At 36.7% G+C, this 23,890-nt stretch overlaps 1 protein-coding gene across 2 annotated transcripts in view; it reads right to left on the minus strand.

Moving 5' to 3' along the window:
• LOC124634301 (chaoptin) overlaps positions 1-23,890 on the minus strand; it is an 84,641-nt gene that overhangs the window by 12,349 nt on the left and 48,402 nt on the right. For both annotated transcript variants that reach the window (XM_047169831.1, XM_047169830.1), the window contains exons 2-9: positions 22,303-22,392; positions 5,296-5,500; positions 3,109-3,279; positions 2,380-2,588; positions 1,962-2,116; positions 1,623-1,725; positions 747-947; positions 235-371 (exon numbers count right to left, since the gene is read on the minus strand). In XM_047169831.1, coding sequence (XP_047025787.1) covers positions 235-371; positions 747-947; positions 1,623-1,725; positions 1,962-2,116; positions 2,380-2,588; positions 3,109-3,279; positions 5,296-5,500; positions 22,303-22,386 — 1,265 coding nt within the window. In that variant the 5' untranslated portion in view covers positions 22,387-22,392. The remainder of the gene's footprint in view (positions 1-234; positions 372-746; positions 948-1,622; positions 1,726-1,961; positions 2,117-2,379; positions 2,589-3,108; positions 3,280-5,295; positions 5,501-22,302; positions 22,393-23,890) is intronic.

Consider the following 23,890-nt stretch of genomic DNA (forward strand, 5'->3'; position numbering starts at 1 on the left):
TATTTTTGAAAGTGCAAATTAGAGATCCATAGATATGCCGAGTTCAAAGTGGGTTGAAATAATCGTAGTATTTTGTATGTGAAACATAATACATAATTCTTTCATCATAATCAAATGAGTTTAGAAGCGAGGAGGCGTAGAATTTGCAAAAAAAAAAATCTCAATATATATCGTTCTGTCAGATAACCCAATAATACGATTATCTTCTACATAAAGAGCCCACAAAGTTCTTACCTTCTAAAATCCTGCAGGCTCATTTCAATGGAGCTGGCACTGCTGATGTCCAAATAAAACAGTTTGTATTGGAAGTTGTTGAACGACGTCGTAGAGTACTCTGATGGTGTAGTTGATGTCAGTAGATTTACATCGACCTGGAATATCATAAAATCCATCTTTATTTTTTCTTATAAAAATAACTTAGATAGGATCTGAAGCTTATCGTCTCTTTCGAGAAATTAGCGGAATATGAAAACTTTTTTTATTGTCTAATATTACTCGGTCGGTTGGAGTAATGTTTTGCTACCATTCGTTCTCTTTTTATTTATGTAGTTCCTGCTATTTTTTACTCTTTTACCATCTCATCTCCCTCTTCGTCCATTAACACTCAAATCAAGTCTCATGGTTATAAACTGATGGTACTATTTTTATTATTACTAACTTCACTATCCCATATGTGATACACACCGATTTTAACTATTGTGTCAGCATCGTGGATAGAGAAGTGGTTAAATAATATCTTTACCTACCTTATTTTCTCTCAAGTTCAAGAACCTTAAAGAATCCAGTTTATTTAGCATGAACTTCGATATCATGGTCAAGTTGTTCTCAGACAGATCTAAGCTCTGCAAACTGTTCTCTAGTCCAGCGAAGGAAGCTGGTGACAATTCCGATATACTGCAATCCCGTAGTGAGAGGGTTTTGATCTTAGCGTTTCTGAAGGCGTCTTCCTGGAAAATGGGAATAGGAACAGATTAATAATTTTGTAGTACTAACTTCTATGTTATGGTTTGGATAGCATATTTTGTAGGATTTTGATATTTTCCTTGGAATCTGGTAAATCTATAATTTCAGACTGTTACATTTCTCTTTGCCTCGCTACATAGTATGTTCCCTTGTGTGACCATGAAATATTCTTCGTTGCATTTCCTTCTGAATTTATGTACCTACTGTAAACATTTTTTGGTGTTTCCAAGGTCCAGTAATGCCCATTTTGGATCCTACAATTGTGCATGTTTTTCGACCATTTCCAAGACAAGCATTGAATAAAACCCAGAACTTTCGCAAGCATCAGCTGCTTTTAACTTAATCGTGAGATCAATGATAAAATAAAACATGGGAGTGAATTTTTTACGACCTCAAACCTCTTTATGGGCTAACGTAATGGTGTACTTTTTATGTGAAATATACGTCTTGTGATAATGTTCCCGGTTTATATTTGGTGGTGCCTCGAAAATTGTTCTAGAATATTTTCTTGAAAATTAGAGTTTTTTTACGTACCCCATTCATATTATTTAGACTTGTCATGCTTTTGAGTACACTAAATATTACAAAATATATAATGTCGGTATAGTTTGGGTCCTGAAATTCAACTTGAGATGGAGTAAAGAAAATGGAGAACTTACCCTCAAAGCATAAATGGTGTTCCCATCCAAAGAGGTGTAATTCAAAATGTTGAAGTACTTGAACGACCCTGGATACAGTATCTTGATAAGGTTGTTGTCTAACCTGGAATTTTAGAAGAATATTTTAAAGTAGAGGCATTAATAATCCAAATAAATATAAACGATAGGTAAAATAATTCATGCAGAGCCGACAATCCTGAGACGATGGAAATGGCAATACATTTGGTACCATATCCACTGGTTTATTGATATACTAATATTTAAAACCAATTTGTGCTCATTCCTAAATAATTTAAATAATAGAGAATAGTTTAGGGTAGTATAGTAGGGGGTACTTACTTCAAAGAATCCAAAGACAGTTTGATTCCATTCAGATCATGAGCCGGCGGGACTTGCTTGATCAGATTGTTAGAAAGATCCAGGAACCTCAGCTGACGTAGTGGCGATAGTTCTTCGTACGGAATGTAGGCCAGTTGGTTGTCTCCCAGAAGGAGCTGGAATTAGAAAGAAGGTGAAGTTGTAGTAGACGTTTTAAATGTTAAAACTAGGTTTTCAAAAATTGGCAAAGTAATTTCAGCATTTACGATAGGGGAAACCGAAGTGAAAATGGCTTTAATTGTATTTTAAAGAAATTCAAACATTTTTTTTCAATGCCTTTTGCTCTAACCGCCTTTTGATCGTAGTGCCAGCTTCGTGCAAATACTTCTCTTTATGTATATCATACAAGTATGTATGTCTCATAATCATTTTAACTTACCCTATTAAGTCTGCTCATCCCATCTCGGAAGACTCCACTATCGATCACAGACAAATGGTTTCCATGCAAATCCAGGGTTTCTAGCATAGGCAAGCTGGAGAAAGCATCAAGTGGCAGATTCGCTATAGAATTATCTGCTAGAATCAATGTTGTTAACGTATGTTCTAAACCTCGCCAATTGTCACCAGAAATGTCTGTTATCTCGTTCCCTGGAATCGTAAAACCAATATTGTTAATCGATTATCAAAATAGGATCAGGTATCGATATTGTACGACTCGTTAAATATCATGTTGTTTCGTAATTCGTAAAGTTTGTATCTTCAGCAGACAATTTTCAGACTACAGAGCGAGTAATTACTTTGTCTACTCCACGAGATTCTAATCTGAAACAACTTAGAGAACCATTTTGTAGCTCGAATCGTCTCAGTTCACTTCGATGTGTATTACCGTAGGTTAATTTTCCGTGAAGCTCAAAGGCATTTACCAAAACACGAAACACTAATATTTCGACTATGACCTCAAATATAGGCACAAAGTTTGTTAAATCTTCAGGGAATATATTTCACAATCTCCAAGTATTTTACGCCCAAGACTCAATATTGGGTCCAAAACTTCTAAACTTTGCTTGCTTCAAAAGCAGCACTTAAATTTGATCTCCAATACGCCATTACTAGTTCAAAATTTACACCAACAACTTAAATTGAAGTAGAAATTCTAAACATAAATCACCTGTCAGATCCAGGAGCCTTAGTTTCTGCAAGTATCTGAGCGACCTGCTAGGCACAGACGTCAATTTGTCCTGTCGCAGTTCCAATTCCCAAAGTGTATTGTCGAGCCCATAGAACGCCTCTTCATGGACACTCTCTAGCGGGTTCTCGTTAATTGCAAGCCGGTACAAGCCTGGAATTAATCGTCTCTGTTAGATTATGTGAGAATAACAACCGTTTCAATTGAAGCTTAGGATATTAGGGGTGTTCATTAAATTGTTAATCTCGTCTTAAAGGATGCTTTGTGTATTGATATACATCCTTGTTATTTCCGATTCAGGTAATGCGAAGATGGAGGTCGTTTGTAAATGTTAACAGCGTCATTATTTATTTAAGGCGGTAAGATTTTTCAAGATCCTCACGGGCGCGTGTGGCTTCGGAAAGATATTATATGACAGAGTATCTTACGATAATGTATGTTTGATTTAACCAAAATAATAATAGCTGATTCTAAATGATGATATTGAAAGTGGAAACATTGGCGAAATTCATCGTCAAACAAAAAGTAAATATGGATATGTTGAATTCAAGTTCCAAATAAACAAACTTGACCACAACTCTCGAGAACATCAGAGCGGACAGTCGTGTGGTCGTGTTTATTTATTCTGAACTTTACCCTACCCTTTGCAATGTTCTAATTTGTTTGCCAGTAAACATTGTGTTTTAGAGCTTCAGCTTCGTGGAAGTCATGAATGATTCCATTTATGAGTTTATGGTTTTAGGTTATTATTATAATGATGTCGAAAGAACCATGTTTATGATTACGGTTTATTTTAAACGACTCCCATTCTTACTCTTCTTTATCAATTGGACCTTTAATTTCATCACCAGACCCATCTAATCCTTTCTCAAAATTAGTTTTCACAGCGAGAGTACTTATTTATTTAGTCTAAAACTGCTGACTCTTTGCTCAACCTAACAGCAGATTTAACCGTATCTAGCTCAGCGTCACATATTTAAAGGGTTTACTTATGTACAGTCTACAGTATGAAATGCTGAGTGGAGGATTAAGACAAACCTTCGCTTATTATATTCGCCGTGTCAGTCGCAAATGGCGCTCAGTCAGGGAGATGAGAATTTATGCTTGTACCATCAAATATGCATGTTTACGGCGTAATCTAGCTGGCATTCGTACTTGTTTGTGACTTTTCTTTATTTCTGTGGTGTAAAAGTGGTGTTGTTTGTCCGTACCACGGAATGGTTGAGTAGAAATTATGTGACGAAATAGACTTCGTAAGTTCAAAAAGCTGACGCGATTGTCATGAAAAGTTTTGAGATATCGTTGGATTATTCTAGTTGATAATCTACACTTATATTATAAAGAGGAAAGATTTGATTGTTTGACATGAATAGGCTCCGAAACTTGATCGATTTGAAATATTCTTTCACTGTTACGTTATCCGTGGCGAACATATGCTGTATTTCATTTGGATAAGGGCAGTAGTTTACACGGGACGCGGCTGAATCCGTAGTAAAATATACTTTTGAAAAAGTGTGTTATTTCAGAAAATGTAATTTAAATGAAAATTGAAAAAGCGAGTACACTGTATCTGAACTCCTACATCAATATACCTACTTGAAAATCAGTTAACATTAACTCATCAGCTTTACAAACCGCGAAAGTTAAACTTGCATCATTATAATTTACCATTGTGTAACTTTTAATGAAAATTAAACTGTAATTCTATTATGCATACATTTCTTGCAGGAAGTTGTATATCAAAGTTGTTGCTTTTATGAATGCAGGCTGCTAATTGTAGAATTAAATTCATTCTTGTTGTTGTTTTGTCTTTATGTTTGACTCTATGTTCTTCTGTAACTGAGACTTTATGTAGTCGTTTATATTTATTTTACGATGCATTTATATGAATGCGAGTGTAGGTTAAACTAAGAAAAATATTATTAGATGTTTCTTTAACCATATTCCAACTCATAGTCAGATTTCTTATTCATTGAACGTTTTATTCGTAAAAGAAAGGACAATCAGACCTCAAATACATTTTATTTTCTAAAGTTGTCGTTTATAAAAGTAAGAATTTTATCCCTGTTATATTTTTTCTTGATACACGCAAATGGGCTGGAAAAATATTTCAATAAGGCCCATATACTCTTTGATTAGGTACTCCTCGAATGTACATACTCAACTAACCTGTAGCTTGAAAGAACTGTGGCTCCAAATCCCTGATCTGATTGCCAGTCAACTGCAGCATGAAGACCTTCGAGCTGTTGATAGTGGCTGGCACCCTGAGGATCGGAACGTGATTGCAGGTCACGATGCCCAGGTCCCCAGCTGGCTTCGAGCAGGAACATAGCGCTTGGAACAGGCATGGTGGATGCCCTGTGTCTACGTGGAGCTGGAAGGGAGAAATTTGGGATGTTAATGATGTAGGAAACTGCGTAGGTAAGCTAGTGAAGACCTGTTTATATGAAAAAGTGATTTGGCAGTAAATATATACGGACGCGATCACAGCTATTAAAATCATTGAACAGAGTAGGAAGAATACTCCGCTTATGAATTCTTTTGTGTTATTACTATTACTTTGTGATTTTTCTGAATTAGGTCCTTGTAGAATGTAGAGAGATAGGGCGATTGCCAATTCTAAAAGACCCTATATGTGTGTCAAGCATTCAGAAAGTTCTGCATGGACAATAAAGGAGAAAGTAAAGAGTCTAAAGAAGAGTCATTTATACATTCACTTTAAGTTTCCCGTAGAAAACAAATAATAATAGTGTTATGTACTATATGTACCTAATAGTACTACAACATAAATTGACAATGAACTCAAATCAATTGAAACGGTCTCGGTTTCCTATTACATATTAGTGAGATTGGCGTTACTTGGTCAAGCTTGATATGTCAAAGTCACACTACGTGCTCTAGTAACATCATATTGCCTCTTCCAACAATGTTTTGTGTCTACAAAAATGTAAGAAAAGGATGAATAACTAAACTAAGAGCGTTTTGGAGTTACTGTAGTTGTTGAACAGTCATTTACTTTACTGTATCTCTCTTTGGAGTCTCGCATGTCTGGTTAAAGGCCTGAAACTCATCAATGCTTTGCAACCAGAAGCTTGTAGCCAATAAGGACACAATCTAGGTCTACACCACCATTTTAGCAGATTTAATTACAGAATGCCTTCAAATAAATTAAAAACCAAACAAATAGATCGCTATCCATCTTGAGAGCCAAGTTAAATGGCTCCAACATCTTGAACTTATTCGGATGGACGTCCATAATTTGTACTCTCCGTTGTTCGCGGGAATTAAAGCGAGCGATGATAAGTGCTACAAAAGACCACTTTATTAGAGACTTGTCTAGTCATCAATCAAGGATCTTTTGTTAGTACAAGTTCCATTGTTTTTTGGATAGGTTAAGGGCGTTTATGTGGACTTTTAAAAGCCTTTTTGCGGTTAAAGCTCCTTGTGTTTGCTTTGATATTTAGAACTTACAGGCTATTGAAAGAACATGCTCAATGTAGTATTTATGAGATGAGTGGAAACAGCATAGTTAAACATACTTAATTATGTTTTTATACATCGCGTCGGTTGGTTTCCCTAGATTTAACTGAAATAATTTGTATCTATAAGCGAGAGCCTCTGGTGTGCGGCACTGTGATGTACATACAAAATATTTATTCTTTCCTAGTCTCTCTACTAAAGAGTAATAGAAAAATTGCGTGCGAGCATTTCTAAAATGTCCGCGAACATCAGCGAGCCATAATATTGGCATGAAAAGAAATACCATTGAAATAGCTTTACTTTTTCATTTTTCAATCTATACATATAATAAATCTGTAGAAAAGTAATTTTTGTACATTGAAGAAATTGACAAAAAAAATAGCCAGCATGTTAAAGGATAACTAACAGAACCCATTTCCATCATTTTTGTCATTTTTGTCTGTTTGTCTGTTTATCTGTTTGTTTGTTCGGGATTCACGTAAAATCTACGAATTCAATGCAGACAATGCTTATATACAAAAATTCTACGTAACTTGGGGTATTACTTAGTTTTTGTTTCATCGAAATCGATTGACTCTATCAAAAGATATGATTAATTTTGTGAATTCAAGATGTAAAATATTACGACACGCAATCTGTTTGTCAAAACTGTACATTTGAATGTTGTACTTATATTAGTTGATCGGCCTATTATTAACCTTTACACAGAAAATCACACCTTCATAAGTAACTTCGGAAGAAAAAAAAATATGAAAATTTTGTTTAGCCAAGGTTAAAGTAGCTCCATCTGTGGTAATCTGTGTTAAATAAAATACATCAAATTTGTCAAAGGAGCGAGGTGGTAAATGACAATAAATTACCATACATTTTTTTGTAGAGGATTATTATTTCAACAGATGGAGTTGTGTATTTTCCGTAATTCACCATATTTTAACACGTAGTGTAATTTTTCGATAGACATTTCAATAGTGTTTGTCAGTTTGCCGTGCCACATCAAAATAAAATTATAATTATTACCTTGATGAAAAGAAAATTAATAGTTCTCAGCCAAATTTAAAACGGTGCCATCTAAATTATTTTTTGAACATTATGTCAAAAATGATGACTTTAGTGGAACAATTAATTATCATTTAAAGTTACAGATGGAGTTCATATCAGGATTTTTTCATAAACATAGTTTAGCTTATCTTCCACTAATGTGAAAACAAATTACTTTGAGTGAGTAGTATTAAGTAGACCTTAATTATTTTTTCTGATGCAAAATATGTAAACTTAATCCTAGAAGAAAGGAGGATCTGCGTGAGCGTGTGCTAAGCGTGAGGTAGGTAGGTAATGTAGGATTCCGTAGCTTTAAGAACAAGCCCAGATACAAAGTGCAGATAAGAAATGGGAGCTTTCTCGATTTAATACCATACACACGTAAAATGCTTTATGCGTCTGAAAACGCACAAATTGCGCGTCGTATACCAGAGACATGCTTACTTTCAACTTCTGATCGCAAATACACTGGTCACGATTACGAACAGTCTCAGTAAGACCCGAGCCAAGTCTAAAAAAACACCTTTTATATAAAACTACGTTTGATGTCATTCAATCACAAAGACAGAATTGTTTTCTGTTACAAATCCTATCCACCTGTATCCTATCCTAATCCAGCATGCATTGCAGGTGTGCATTGCACAAAAACCAATGGTATCCTATTCGAGAAGTCAAAAGAGTCGACCTGCCAACGTCAGCTTCTGCGCTAAGTAAGTGTTCTTATTAGTACCATCAGAATTACATTCATCGTTGAATGAGGTGAATAAATTTTCAGAAACCACAATAACAGTAGGAGCCAAAGCATATGATCGCTTCATAGAGCTCTGATTGGCCCCAGGTGACCAAGTCAGGTCTGATTTGTTCGTTCATCAGATCTTTGAAAGTGTTTCGGTGGATACTTACTGTCGTCCTGTGTGACACAAAATATGGTATATAAACGTCCTCCGCAAGAGCGAAATTTTCCCGGTGTGCGGTAGTGACGCACAGTATACAACACTTCTGTTTCTTTTGATTTGCTGGCTCCACCAAGAAATGACAAATTGCGAGCGTACATTTTGAAAATCTTGGCAAAACTGCAGGTTTCAAGTACGAACACATGAAGTGGACTCTCACAGATACGTACATTTTGCCTATTCGTGAACTAATGCAAACATTTCGGTGGAGTCCCGGCTTAGGCCACCACATTAGGCGTGCGCGATCCTCGGGCGTGTGAGTAGCGCGGGCGCCGCGCGTGCGTCGCGAGCGCGTTGCGTGAGCGTCGCGTTTTGCTGCCCTGCGGCATTTGCAGCGCGCTCGCGTCGCGCACGCGCTGCTCTCCTTGACGTTTAACTGCTAAGGCGTTTAGCGGGCGGCGGGGATAGCGGGCGAAGGGGTAAGAACGCAACTCGAGCGCCGCGTGCTCGCCGCGAGCGCGTCGCTTGCATTCTTCACACATGCCGCAGGGCATCAAAACGCGACGTTTACGCAGCACGCTCGCGACGCCCGTGCTACTCACACGCCCGAGGATCGCGCACGCCTAATGTGGGGTCAGCCTTACCATAGTGAGTAAGTGCACAGAAAATCCCCGTCATACAAGTGTTTCTCCCCAGTAGTGAAACTATCCTACCCTATGCGCCTGCTGATGATGATGACTCATTTTATCATCCATCCAGCTATTCCCCAACTATGTTGGTGTTGCCTTCCAGTCACCGAATCTGTTTGAGTACCAATATTTTGCTTGGAGCGACTACCTATCTACCTATCTTCAATCCAGTCTCACTACACAAGACGATATCCATGGTGAAACTGACAGACTTTCTGGCTTCTGATTAGTCGCAGCAGCTGCAGAAAATGTACAAATGACAGCTTTGTCAGACTCAAAGCATATAGACATAGATTATAACTGTTTCCTGTGAAAATTACTTACGCACCATACGTAATAATTTTCCAAATTGGCTGACTAGATCCAGAGATATTCACAACGTCACAAACTTTACTTCTTTTGTTTAGATAAATGGTCACATCCACAACACAACCTTGATCAATGAATCTATGCGACTGCTAAGTGCTAATCCTAATTATACTGTCACGTGAAAGAATGCACCTACGGGATAAGTAGTATTTTGACTATTCTATATTGCCTACGCAGACGAAGTTGCGGGCAACAGCTAGTATAAAATAAATCGCAGTGAGCTAACTTTCCGGAACTTAAAAATACAAAGGAATTCCTGCATTTGATTTCTATAATGCAATTCATTTGCAGTTCCAGTTTCTGAAAAACGATCGCAATTTATAACGTTGGGAGTTATTGAATGTTAGTTTCGTTAACTAAGTTTGTTTGTATTCAATGTGGCTAGGAAAGCTGGTAGGTACTACGGTAGAAGTTTGCAATTAATTTTGTAGGTATTTTATTAGTTTAATTAAAAACTTTAACTATTTAATAATTGTAGAACTGTATGTTAGTGTTATTTGCCTTCGTTTTTAATTAAGTTATATATAATTAATTGACTATCTATTTCTGATTTTTCAGAATATGAGTAAGGCGATCATTACTTATTCGACGTCGTTCAAAGTCAGTTACGATTATAAATAGAAATAGATAATTACTATACATATTTGAAAACTATACCTCTGTAATATTAAGTACCTAAACTACGTTCTGACCAACTTAAGTTTAATAGTCAAATCACGTTTCGGACCAAATTCATGTTCGCAAATACACAAAAAAGTTAACTACGCTACAAACAAAAACAAAATGGATTGGTACACGATCCGAAAGTTCCATGTTTTGGGGTTTTAGATTTTATGCACATAGCGATATGGTAAGTAATAGCGGGTTGAGGGCATGAGGGCCAAACCCTCCCAGGGACTCGCATCAATTTGGTTAATATAACACATGTACTTTTAAGCGAATGTTTTCGTTTATAATTTGTTGGGTCTGAGTACATAACAAACATGCTTTTTGGACCGGAATAAAAATTTAAATCCGTTTTGGGATTCAGAATTCAACTTTTATTTGATAAGTAGCTATTGCACGCGGTTCTACTCACGTCCCGCGATATCCACTTTCATCGGAAGTAAGTAGCCTATGTCCTGTCGCAGATTCTAGTCAGGTCCCAGGTGGTACAGTCGTTTTGACGTGAAAGCGCATCAGGCAGACGAATGGAGTTAGTTTCATATTTATAATATAAGCATAAGTATGAATTTATTTGCATAAAATATGTATATCGGGTATTGTTCTGTGTATGTTCCTATATAACATCAATGAGCAATGTCGCTTCTGCTAAGTTGCTATAAACAATTAGCTGGCGGAAAGTAATGTTATCCAACGTAAAACCCAGTGGGTATATGATTATTATATTTATGGGAATAAAACAAATATTAGCATTATGGTAACACAAGCAATGTAAGCACACATCGGCCAATTATTTTACGCAATCATTTTGTGTTTGCAATTATGTAGGTAATCGTTGTAGGCATGTATGTATTCATAATTGAATAGGTAATAATGTGTTATGGAGCCATTTATTATATTTTGTGATAAATATTATTGCAACAGTTGGTAAAACAAAATGATAACTTGTATGCACTGTTTTCATTAAACTATAAATCAAACTACATTCTGTGACCCATAGATATTAAGTAGTATCATAAAGCTGAAGAGAGCCTACCTATGTTTGTTTGCTTGAACGCGCTAATCTCAGAACTATTAGTCCGATTTTAAAAAATCTTGCAGTGCCAGATAAACCGTGAATGGAGGAAGGGTTTAACGGCTATACTTTGTATTATATTATATCCAGGTGCTTGAAAAAGCTCTTGCGGAACGTCAGTGAAACCGCTGGCGGAAGCTAGAAATAATCAATTTTTAATCTTCCTATAGGAAAATAATCTTCCTATAGTATAAAAGTGTATTTAGAATCCTCAAGTAATTTTATCGCCTGCTTAATGTCTTGTCTCGATCGTTTGGAAGCGACCCGTAGGACCAATTAAATTATATTGCTCCTCTAATGTTTGACAATAATGTTGAAATGTCTTTTTAAAGTGTTGCAACCATAGGATAAGAGACTTTTAAGAAAGCAACATTCCGTTGAGACGATCAGGGGTGTTAAAATTGTTAGAGTATTGTACTGCATCCTCGGATTATTTACCTATATCTGGTGAGCAAAGATTCCTTCTTATACAGCGTGGGTGCAAGCAATGACGTTAACAGTCAAAATGGCACCTACTTGTCAGGTTTCGGAACTGCATGACATTTAAACCATCAGTAGCGGTACACCGTACACCAGTCAGCGAAACACGACGCCGACACATCGTGTGCAGTAGTTTTAAGAATATTTGTTATGTATTTATAGTATGTTAAAGTTTTTATAGATATAGTATTGTATATACTTCATAATTGGCGTAATGTTTTGTATGATGATTTAATGTAATGTACTGTAAGCTGTGAAGTTACCTATCATCTATACATATAATAAATCTGTAGAAAAGTAATTTTTGTACATTGAAGAAATTGACAAAAAAAATAGCCAGCATGTTAAAGGATAACTAACAGAACCCATTTCCATCATTTTTGTCATTTTTGTCTGTTTGTCTGTTTGTCTGTTTGTCTGTTTGTCTGTTTATCTGTTTGTTTGTTCGGGATTCACGTAAAATCTACGAATTCAATGCAGACAATGCTTATATACAAAAATTCTACGTAACTTGGGGTATTACTTAGTTTTTGTTTTATCGAAATCGATTGACTCTATCAAAAGATATGATTAATTTTGTGAATTCAAGATGTAAAATTTTACGACACGCAATCTGTTTGTCAAAACTGTACATTTGAATGTTGTACTTATATAAGTTGATCGGCCTATTATTAACCTTTACACAGAAAATCACACCTTCATAAGTAACTTCGGAAGAAAAAAAAACATGAAAATTTTGTTTAGCCAAGGTTAAAGTAGCTCCATCTGTGGTAATCTGTGTTAAATAAAATACATCAAATTTGTCAAAGGAGCGAGGTGGTAAATGACAATAAATTACCATACATTCTTTATAGAGGATTATTATTTCAACAGATGGAGTTGTGTATTTTCCGTAATTCACCATATTTTAACACGTAGTGTAATTTTTCGATAGACATTTCAATAGAGTTTGTCAGTTTGCCGTGCCCCATCAAAATAAAATTATAATTATTACCTTGATGAAAGGAAAATGAATAGTTCTCAGCCAAATTTAAAACGGTGCCATCTAAATTATTTTTTGAACATTATGTCAAAAATGATGACTTTAGTGGAACAATTAATTATCATTTAAAGTTACAGATGGAGTTCATATCAGGATTTTTTCATAAACATAGTTTAGCTTATCTTCCACTAAAGGCGCGGTTCCACCGCAGTGCACGCTGTGCACGGACACGCGGCGCATTTTAGCTGCGTGTATTCATTTGTTTGACAACGTGGGTCTACGTTTCCACTGAAGTACACGAATATGACCCACGACTATGTATAGCGTGGCACGGCGCACGGGTAGACCCACGCTGACAGCGTTGAGCTACGTAACCGCTTATTCGAGCAAGCTATGCGTGTGTCAATGATCATCAATCTCACTTTCGGATTCATCGTCAGAAGAACTGTCTAGCAAAGTCAGTACCAATGCCATTCTATGAGTACCTCGATACGATATATGTATACGAGAAACACGAAACGCGTCCGTTCCACAACGTGAATGACTGAAAACTGCTCTGCGATAACCGAGCTGTACATAGTCGTGGGTCTTATTCGTGTACTCCAGTGGAAACGTAGACCCACGTTGACAGCGTTGAGCTATGTAACCGCCTATTCGAGCAAGCCACGCGTGTATCAATGACGTCAATTCATGCGTAGCCTCTCCGTGGGTTGCAGTGGACACAACCACATACATTTTCTTACAAAGCGAAGCTTAATACACGTGCCTAGCCTCTCCGTGCACCGCGGTGGAGCCGCGCCTTAATGTGAAAACAAATTACTTTGAGTGAGTAGTATTAAGTAGACCTTAATTATTTTTTCTGATGCAAAATATGTAAACTTAATCCTAGAAGAAAGTAGGATCTGCGTGAGCGTGTGCTAAGCGTGAGGTAGGTAGGTAATGTAGGATTCTGTAGCTTTAAGAACAAGCCCAGATACAAAGTGCAGATAAGAAATGGGAGCTTTCTCGATTTAATACCATACACACGTAAAATGCTTTATGCGTCTGAAAACGCACAAATTGCGCGTCGCATACCAGAGACATGCTTACTTTCAACTTCTGATCGCAAATACACTGGTCACGATTACGAACAGTCTCAGTAAGACCCGAGCCAAGTCTAAAAAAACACCTTTTATATAAAACTACGTTTGATGTCATTCAATCACAAAGACAGAATTGTTTTCTGTTACAAATCCTATCCACCTGTATCCTATCCTAATCCAGCATGCATTGCAGGTGTGCATTGCACAAAAACCAATGGTATCCTATTCGAGAAGTCAAAAGAGTCGACCTGCCAACGTCAGCTTCTGCGCTAAGTAAGTGTTCTTAATAGTACCATCAGAATTACATTCATCGTTGAATGAGGTGAATAAATTTTCAGAAACCACAATAACAGTAGGAGCCAAAGCATATGATCGCTTCATAGAGCTCTGATTGGCCCCAGGTGACCAAGTCAGGTCTGATTTGTTCGTTCATCAGATCTTTGAAAGTGTTTCGGTGGATACTTACTGTCGTCCTGTGTGACACAAAATATGGTATATAAACGTCCTCCGCAAGAGCGAAATTTTCCCGGTGTGCGGTAGTGACGCACAGTATACAACACTTCTGTTTCTTTTGATTTGCTGGCTCCACCAAGAAATGACAAATTGCGAGAGTACATTTTGAAAATCTTGGCAAAACTGCAGGTTTCAAGTACGAACACATGAAGTGGACTCTCACAGATACGTACATTTTGCCTATTCGTGAACTAATGCAAACATTTCGGTGGAGTCCCGGCTTAGGCCACCACATTAGGCGTGCGCGATCCTCGGGCGTGTGAGTAGCGCGGGCTAAGGCGTTTAGCGGGCGGCGGGGATAGCGGGCGAAGGGGTAAGAACGCAACTCGAGCGCCGCGTGCTCGCCGCGAGCGCGTCGCTTGCATTCTTCACACATGCCGCAGGGCAGCAAAACGCGACGTTTACGCAGCACGCTCGCGACGCCCGCGCTACTCACACGCCCGAGGATCGCGCACGCCTAATGTGGGGTCAGCCTTACCATAGTGAGTAAGTGCACAGAAAATCCCCGTCATACAAGTGTTTCTCCCCAGTAGTGAAACTATCCTACCCTATGCGCCTGCTGATGATGATGACTCATTTTATCATCCATCCAGCTATTCCCCAACTATGTTGGTCTTGCCTTCCAGTCACCGAATCTGTTTGAGTACCAATATTTTGCTTGGAGCGACTACCTATCTACCTATCTTCAATCCAGTCTCACTACACAAGACGATATCCATGGTGAAACTGACAGACTTTCTGGCTTCTGATTAGTCGCAGCAGCTGCAGAAAATGTACAAATGACAGCTTTGTCAGACTCAAAGCATATAGACATAGATTATCAGGCCCGCCGCTAGCTGTTTGTTCGCCCGCGTGCAAAACTGATTATGCCGCCCTACGACTACATACGTTTTGACAAAAAATATATAAGGGGGGGGAGGGTAGATCCAGGGGGTCCGGACCCTCCCCGCCCATTCATATCCATCTTACTTGTCCAACAGAAAAAAATATGTACATGCACCGCTCTGATTGCAGAAACCCCACCTACTTTTGGATAAATAACTATTGCAATACATAACATACATTACACATAACTTTTTATTTACTTGAAATGTTCAGAGTAACCTAAGCAGTCCTGGGTTAGCCCATAAGCAAACTAAGCAATTGCTTAGGGCATCAATGCAGTGCAATCATTACCCAAGTGGCCCCTATGTATTGAAAGATTGTGATTAACTTAAACTAACGCACTTAAATATCTATAACAATGTTTAAAGTCAGTAAAATATGTTACTTGGTGGGTTTCCCATTGAAAACTTCCAAGGCACATTTCATATGTAAGGAAGCGCGAGCGGAGCGAGCGCGAAAATTTTTTAGTCTAAGGACACAAAACAAATAAAAACCACTGTTAATTAACAAAGCTAAGTCAAAAAGTAAGATATGCACAGAAGTGAAGTGCAAAAGCCGCGAGCGAAGCGAGCGCGATTTTTTCCTTAGTTTTCATGAAGTAAACATATTATCATAAAAAGCCATAACGGACGTGCGCGAAAAATGTTGTTCGGAATTGAATGCCTCAACAATTAAACAAAGATAAAATGCGATATCTGACATGGAGCTGCGAGCGCAGCGAGCGCGAATTTTTTTGGGGATGCAAAGGGTAAAACAGTCAAAATTGATAGGAGACGACCAAAGCTAGGGCGGCTTTTTCTGAAATTTTATTGGTTTAATTTTGCCGCCCCCTAAATAGCATTTGCCCCACGCTACGCCACTGGTTGATCTTAAATCGATTTTAAGAATCTTTAATTTTGAAAATGTCCTTTCAACAGATGTACCTAATTGAAACCGGCAGTGTAAGTAATATTCTTAGCGCTATTGCTGTGTTCGGAAATATTGAAATCAAATCATTGGTAAAAATATATTGTATTTTTTAAATATTACGTGATAACTCGCTAGATTTGCCGCCCCCTAGGACGTGCCGCCCGCGTGCTGTGCACGCGCTGCACGCCCGCTTACGGCGGGCCTGTAGATTATAACTGTTTCCTGTGAAAATTACTTACGCACCATACGTAATAATTTTCCAAATTGGCTGACTAGATCCAGAGATATTCACAACGTCACAAACTTTACTTCTTTTGTTTAGATAAATGGTCACATCCACAACACAACCTTGATCAATGAATCTATGCGACTGCTAAGTGCTAATCCTAATTATACTGTCACGTGAAAGAATGCACCTACGGGATAAGTAGTATTTTGACTATTCTATATTGCCTACGCAGACGAAGTTGCGGGCAACAGCTAGTAAATAATTAAATAAATAAATAAATTGATATGGATAATTCTATGTATTAGTTTATAAGTATTTTTATGAATGATGTATATGTATTTGTATTTTTATGGGCCCTAGTTGCCTGAAATAAAGGAATAAATTAATAAATTAAAAAAAAAAAAAAAAAAAAGTACCTTAATCGTCATTTCTTTCTGAATGAAAAGAGATATTTCTAGATAAACAGAATGTTTTAGTGCATTGAAGGTCATATTATTATTTAGATATGCTATAATATCTAGCTACAAAACAAAGTAGGCATGGGAAGATTTATTTTTAACCCTAGACATAAGACAGTTATATTCGTAGGAAGGTACTCTACAAATAATATTATTTTCTCTAACAATAGTCCAAAACTGTACTAAATAAAACTAGATCACAAAAATACATAAATCTTCAGCTAGACTGGTTAAGAGGCTGTTTCATATACTTATGTCTTTGACCTAGTCGTGTCATAGATATATGTAAGAAGTACACAAATATGCTTGGATTTTTGCTGGTATAAATTATTATTTTATCATGGAAATAAGGCATTATTTTAGTTCATAAAGTCACTATTTATAGAAATATTCTTGAACTATATGTCTAAGTGAGCAATCTGTGTACGTGTAAGTAATTTTACCTAAAAAAACTTCAAAATCAAAGTAAAGTAATTAATTACATTTAGGCTTTTATAAGCACTTATGAATATTAAAAATATAATAAGGTCTAATTCTAAATTCCACTTTCAAATTCCAAAAGTAGCTTCCTATCGAGAAGAACGGGCAAGAAAGTCCATGGTTTAATAGAACTGTCGTGTTTTTTTAATTCCTGAGATTTGCCCATGGGGATAATTAAGTTAAGTGCAAGCCGGCCATAAGTAATATTAAAATCTTCCTGAATAAAATTTTAATGACCAAATAGATTTTAAACTTAACAGAAACGACTTCATAACGGGCCGTAAAATTCAAGTTATGACAGAAATTGATGACCATCTTCTTATGACTCTTAGATCATTAAAATAAGTAATATTTAATGTTCACTATAAAGAATGTAGGTCGTGAAATCTCTTTGCTTGCTTGAAGACATACAAAAGTCAATAGGTCAGTATCTATCATGATGGTTACATGTTATAGCTGTTGATTTATGAATCAGGAAAGATTTATCGAATTTTCCCGTCAAATAGTTTACATTGGCTGATAGTCTGCATTTATGAAATGCCAATAAGTGTCCTTAAAGTAGAAAGTATCTATCTGTCTCGCCAAATAATTTAAATGGGAGATATGTACGCAGATAGTTTCGAGCAAGAACTTAAGTTACTTTTACCAAAGCGTGGTGAGGTAGTTCCCTCGAGGTGCAGGTGTAACCTCGGGGAGCACCCAGTCTTACATTTATAAGGATTTATGATCCCCTCTACTCTTTTTATAGAAGTACAGGCGTGGATAATAATATATTTTAGCACCATTTCAAGTCTTTACTATCTCCCCAAAACATCACAACGGCAAGTAAATCTGCTACAAACAGTATATCTTTGACAATGAGACCCGTAACCTTGTTATTGTCCCGGATAATACCCCAGCCAAATATTCCTTTTGAAAGGCTCGGTATATGCTGAATATACGTTATGCTAAATAATAGCCCACTTATATCCACGCCCCGAATCTTAACAGCTAGTGTATTTCAAGTTGGAGATAAAATTTTATAAGGCCCGTCTATGTTACTGCAGTTTTGAGATCTTTCTGATTTCACTAGCAAAATATAAGTTTTGTTTCATAGGCCTTGACTAGAAGGCCTTTAAAAGAAGAGGTTTCCATTAAAAGAAGAGATAATAAGCGTCGATATAGATGCTCAGAAATCCTGTTATTAGTACCTAACACAGAAAATGACTTCATAGGTTTACACAGATTTTCCATACTTGATCACCCCAATTGTTCTTTTCATAGGCTGGTACTTTCATTATCTACAGTCCACTATGATTTTCGTTAGACAAAATATACCTCATGAATATAGAGGTAGTCAAACTGAAATTATACGCGAAGCCCTGCGATTAAACATCAGAATATAAGTACTAATGTGCGTGTATGTTCAAAGAGCCAGCTTTTAATGGATTCTGCAGTTTACCACAGATAGTTTTACACTCAGCCGATCTGAAGCACACTGCATACAGAGCAGTTCTTGAGTGTTGGAAACAAAAGGAACGCAGAAAGCGTTCACTTTTTTAAAATCTGGATGTACTGCAGAGCGAGATCAGGAACATATTTGATTGAATGATTTTAGACATCGAAAGTTTGAGGGATGGAAATTTCTATGAAATTATCATCTGTTTAGGCCGCGTTGAGTCCATATTTACAAGTCTTTCAGAGAGTACAGTTGGCATTTGAATTGACCTGAAAAATTAATTTCAACGGTCTATATACCACTATTTATTTAGAAAAAGGTTGGGCTGATGAAATACCACTACAATTATCAACTCTCTGCAAAGGCCATCTTTGTACGCCATTATCTTCATACGCTGGACAACTAACAAACTGAGACTGCAACAAATTGAAATAGTACACAAAGTTCAGGTCACATTGTTTAATATCAAATCTAGAGAGATGCCCGCTTTGTTCCCACACAAACACTCGAGGAACTATCGCACACACTAGCGCTCTAAAGTGGCTGCAAGCCTTTTAGCCTTTTGGTACTCCCCCGTTCTCATACTGGATTGGAGACGGGAAATTAGATACTTATCCTTGAAGAGCATACGTGTTGAGCGATGCTTCAATGGCTCACCTGTTCTGTAGCACTGATTGGCTTTCCAACGATATGGATCGGAATCTGCACATTGCGTTTTAAACTGGATGTGTTTTAGTTTTCTTTTAACCAACCTTTCTTTTGGGTATAAGATTGAGCTATATACGACTATACTCTCTGAATCTTAACTCTTATTTTAAATGCAAAAGTAACTCTGTCTGCCTTTGGCTTTCGCAGCAAATCTAGTTAACTGTTCCAAATTAATATTGGTACCAAGACTGTGTAGCCTAAGAAAGGACATAAGCTACCTTATAAGCAGTAGTGGATAGTGGTTCTTCTGAGAATGAGTGAAACCGCGGGGAACAGACAGTACCTCATGTCCTTAAGTATTTCTTACTGATTTTAGTCTAATATTAAAAACCAGCGTCCATAAATCTTCATAAAAACTGTCCACGACTTTGTACTCTTGAATTCCCATTTTTCTTGTCCCAGTGGGAATTTCTGTAATTCCTTTCTTAGTCGTCATCTACGTTATTTATGGAGCTTATAACATTACACCTGGTTTTACTCAAAGGAATTGGCAGAAGTGTACTTGATACAGTACACTCTGAGATCGCTAAAAATACCTATTTATAGACATCAAAAAAGAAAAATTCAAACCAAACTGTTCGCAGACATTTTCGCAACATCTTCTCCAACATATAAGACGTATGTGTTTTATAAAATTTCCTTTATACCACTTCATAATTCATGCTCTTAAGTCCTTCCGGCTAGGTAAGGTGTCAGTCAGGTCAAACACTTTTTGTACTTACTACAGTACCTACCTTTACTCTGTTATCAAAGATTGTTATATCAAATTGAATCAATATTCATAAACCATCCCTCCCACAGAAGATTTTATATCACATTTTAGAACGGGATTGAAATAGCTTCAGATAAATACCGATCCCCGTCGGATCACATTGGTTTTCTTACCGACATTGGCAAACGATATACGATAGTATCCCCCCATTCTGAGCAAAAGGGTGAATAGCGTTGTATATTATCTTCTGAACTACGATTTTTCTTAACAATTTTACTTGAACTGATTTATTCGTAGTGAGAGTATTATTTGTAGAGATTTCTGATTAAATTGTCTGTCTAGAGCTTTCAAGAGAACAGAATGTGTGTGTTATTCTTACTGATATTATAATTGCAAAAATAACTCTGTTCGTCTGTCGTATTTTTACGCCAAAAGTACTGAGCGGATTTCGTACACAGATAGTCGCGAGCCTGGGAAATAGGGAACTTTTTAGATACCTACTGAAAGTGATCTCGAAATGTGAGTGAAACTGTGGGGCACAGCTACTTGGGTAAATCTAGATATACATATGTAAGTAGTAAGTAGTACATATGTTCAAATATCGTAAAATTCTAATAATTCTTCCATTTAATCTTCAAAACTTCAAAAGTCTACCGAAAGCCAGTAATAATCTCATGCGCATAATAAACCCATTTTACTAATATCGCTTCTAATATCAAAACGGTTACAACTTCATCACAACTACCAAAGTTTAACTTTAACCGTATGACTAAAGTTGGTGTCGAACGTTGGATCAAATAATTTCCAAATATTGGTGAACCGTTTTCCAATATTAGTCATCCTCACGGGTTGAGTCAAAGTTTTCATGTATTGCGATTTTATACTTCTTCTAAATTATTTTAACTCTTACAAATTGAATTCTATGCATTTAAGTATGGGGTTCACTTTGGAATGTTATTTGAATACCACAATCAAGCGACTGAGTGTGAACCATATTACCTTACCTTAATCCAACTCAATGCTAAATTATTATCAACATTGACCTCAGGTAAAAATTCTCTTAGCTGCTTTACATCTGTGCCAGCCCTTAGTCCACCTGTCTAAACAAAGGACTAATACGGTACCTCAGAAATGTAGGTCCCTTCGAAAACAACGTTAGCATCTTTACCTATATGTTTACTGCCCTTTCCGGTAGGGTCGGGACTGCTTTAGGGATGGGTAGAATAAATCAAATTCCATCCACTGAGAGTAGGGTTGGACCTACCAAAAAGCTGAATGAAAACAATTTGGGTGTACCTGTTTTCTGGTTCATTTTAGAATCAAAAATTTAAGAGATAGACACATGAAGGCGGAGTTTTTGTTTGAAGACAATTTTTTTTCATCTTGAGTAAATAGCATTCTGAACCATCACGAATTTCACCATACAACATGATGCTCATGGGAGATCCCAAACATTATTGACCAAGAAGAACACAGCTTGAATATTTATATGCAAAATCCAGCCAATCGGAGCCGCAAACCACAGGAGGCAAACTTCTTACGATTCACTAGAAGTCGTGTTTGTCGAAAACAAATAACTAGGTTTCTTCGCTGAAGAAAATAAACTGGGAAATGTTCAACACCTCTGATTTCGGTGAGGTCAAAGTTTTGATTAGGTAGATTTGTTCGTTGAAAGGATTTTTGCTTGTTTTGCTAGAATTCGCTAAAGTGCGGCGTCTTATAATTTCTGAACCAAATAGCAACTATTAGCCTGATGGTTTCTGTGCATTTTTATCTGTGGCTAGCCTATAATTTTCCTTTAAAATTGAATAGATACCACCAATCCAATAAAATGGTTGCTCAAAAATCGACTATAAGGATAAAGTCAGAATTAAATAGCTGGCTTGGTTCCCACAATAAGATTGAACTGACTAATTAGAACATGTATGTTCTACTGATCAAGAAATCCTCAGTTCGTGAGAGCTTCCATGTTTCCATCAAAACTCAGATAAATAGCGGTTTTAAGTCATAGAGAGTTTGAACCATAACTTGACAATTACAGAGAGATCTCGATTCTTTAAAGAAAATAAACAAATTTTCATATATGTACTTACTTCCAATGCTCTCGACAGGGATGCCCATATCATGAGCAGCAGGGTCACCACCACGAGCGCATACCCGAACTTTATAAACGCCATCAAACTCTGAAACAATACGAAACATTGTTCATTCAATATTCCAAGTTGGACGATAATAATATAATTGACTGGCACGCTGGCCACTTGGACAGTCACAAACTTAGTAAATTTAACAAAAATAATTCCAGATTGTAATAGCTTTAACTAAAAAGTTATTAAGTAAAATTTCCCCCGAGATTCGATTTCCACTGCAGGAAAACGATAAGTACCTACTTGACAAAAAAAAGTAAGTGCTCATTAATGAACAGCGTGAATTTCTGAATGATTTTGGGCATAATAAGGTAAAATGTTAAAATGTTTAATTCATAAAATATAGAAAATACCTATGTACATACATTATAATAGATGATATGCTGTCACGTGAAATGGTGATTAATAATACACCTACAAACTTTTATAATTATAGTAAGGACAATAACTGATCAAAATTATAAACTGTGAGCACAATATAGCATGTTTAGCTTTTATAATGAAAATGAAGTTCCTTTTTTCACCATCCTAAGTGTCACACACGGTTGGTTAGCTTCATGATTAAGCTATTTATTAGATTGTGTTATGCTGGGGACTAACACAAGGACAACATGGTGCACCCATGTTTATCACACAAATGTTGACCGTACGTTGTATAATCGAACCCGAGACTATCAGTTCGGCTGTCCGGCATGGTGACCATTGCGTCAACGAGGTCGTCATCTTCAAAGTTCTCATAATGAATTACAAAGGGTGTTTAATTAAAATCCTCTTGACACGGGTAGTTCTCAGGAGGCTATGTAATGTAGACCTTGTGTATGATGGATGTTAGTTAAACCTATATTATATGATGTATGTTAGCTGTCAGAATTTACGCAATGAGTTGTTACCAGTTCACTCAATCTTTGTTAAGGTTGGTATATTATCTGAAGTAGTAATTTTTTGGAATTTTCGGTACCTACTTACTTCAGTTGCTTTTATTATTTAATATATTGATACAGCCGAGAGCTTATGACCAATCAACCCGAGTGGAATCAAACACTGGAAAAATAAGCTTATTTACGCCTTTTATTCCATGAAATAATAAATTAAACGAGCAAATAATACGCGCCTGCTTAATTGCTGAAACGCGGAAAGATATAAATGGAAATGCATTAAATTAATTCAAATAAAAACCGCAAATAAAACGGACAATGTGATTTAAATAATTGCAGTATTCATGAGAATTTAATTATTACAATTATTGAGCCTCTTTCAGTTATATTCAATCAGTTCTCGTGTTTGAATTCTGAAATCAATGAGCTCAAAAGATTCAATCGACTTTAGTGTTTTATTGACCCATTAAAAGCTTTGACAATGTATCTGTATCGTGACAAGATTTTCCAATTAGTTTAGCAAATATCAGTTTATTATTAGATACAGACAAACAAAAGTATTTTTCGACATTAGGAATGATGACTGAGTATATTTAAAGTGGTTTCAAATTAGCATCTGATTAAAGGAAAGATTTGGGAACCCTATTGCCAAGCCAGTT

Source organism: Helicoverpa zea, chromosome 11 (genome assembly GCF_022581195.2).
Source record: "Helicoverpa zea isolate HzStark_Cry1AcR chromosome 11, ilHelZeax1.1, whole genome shotgun sequence".
NCBI lineage: Eukaryota > Metazoa > Arthropoda > Insecta > Lepidoptera > Noctuidae > Helicoverpa > Helicoverpa zea.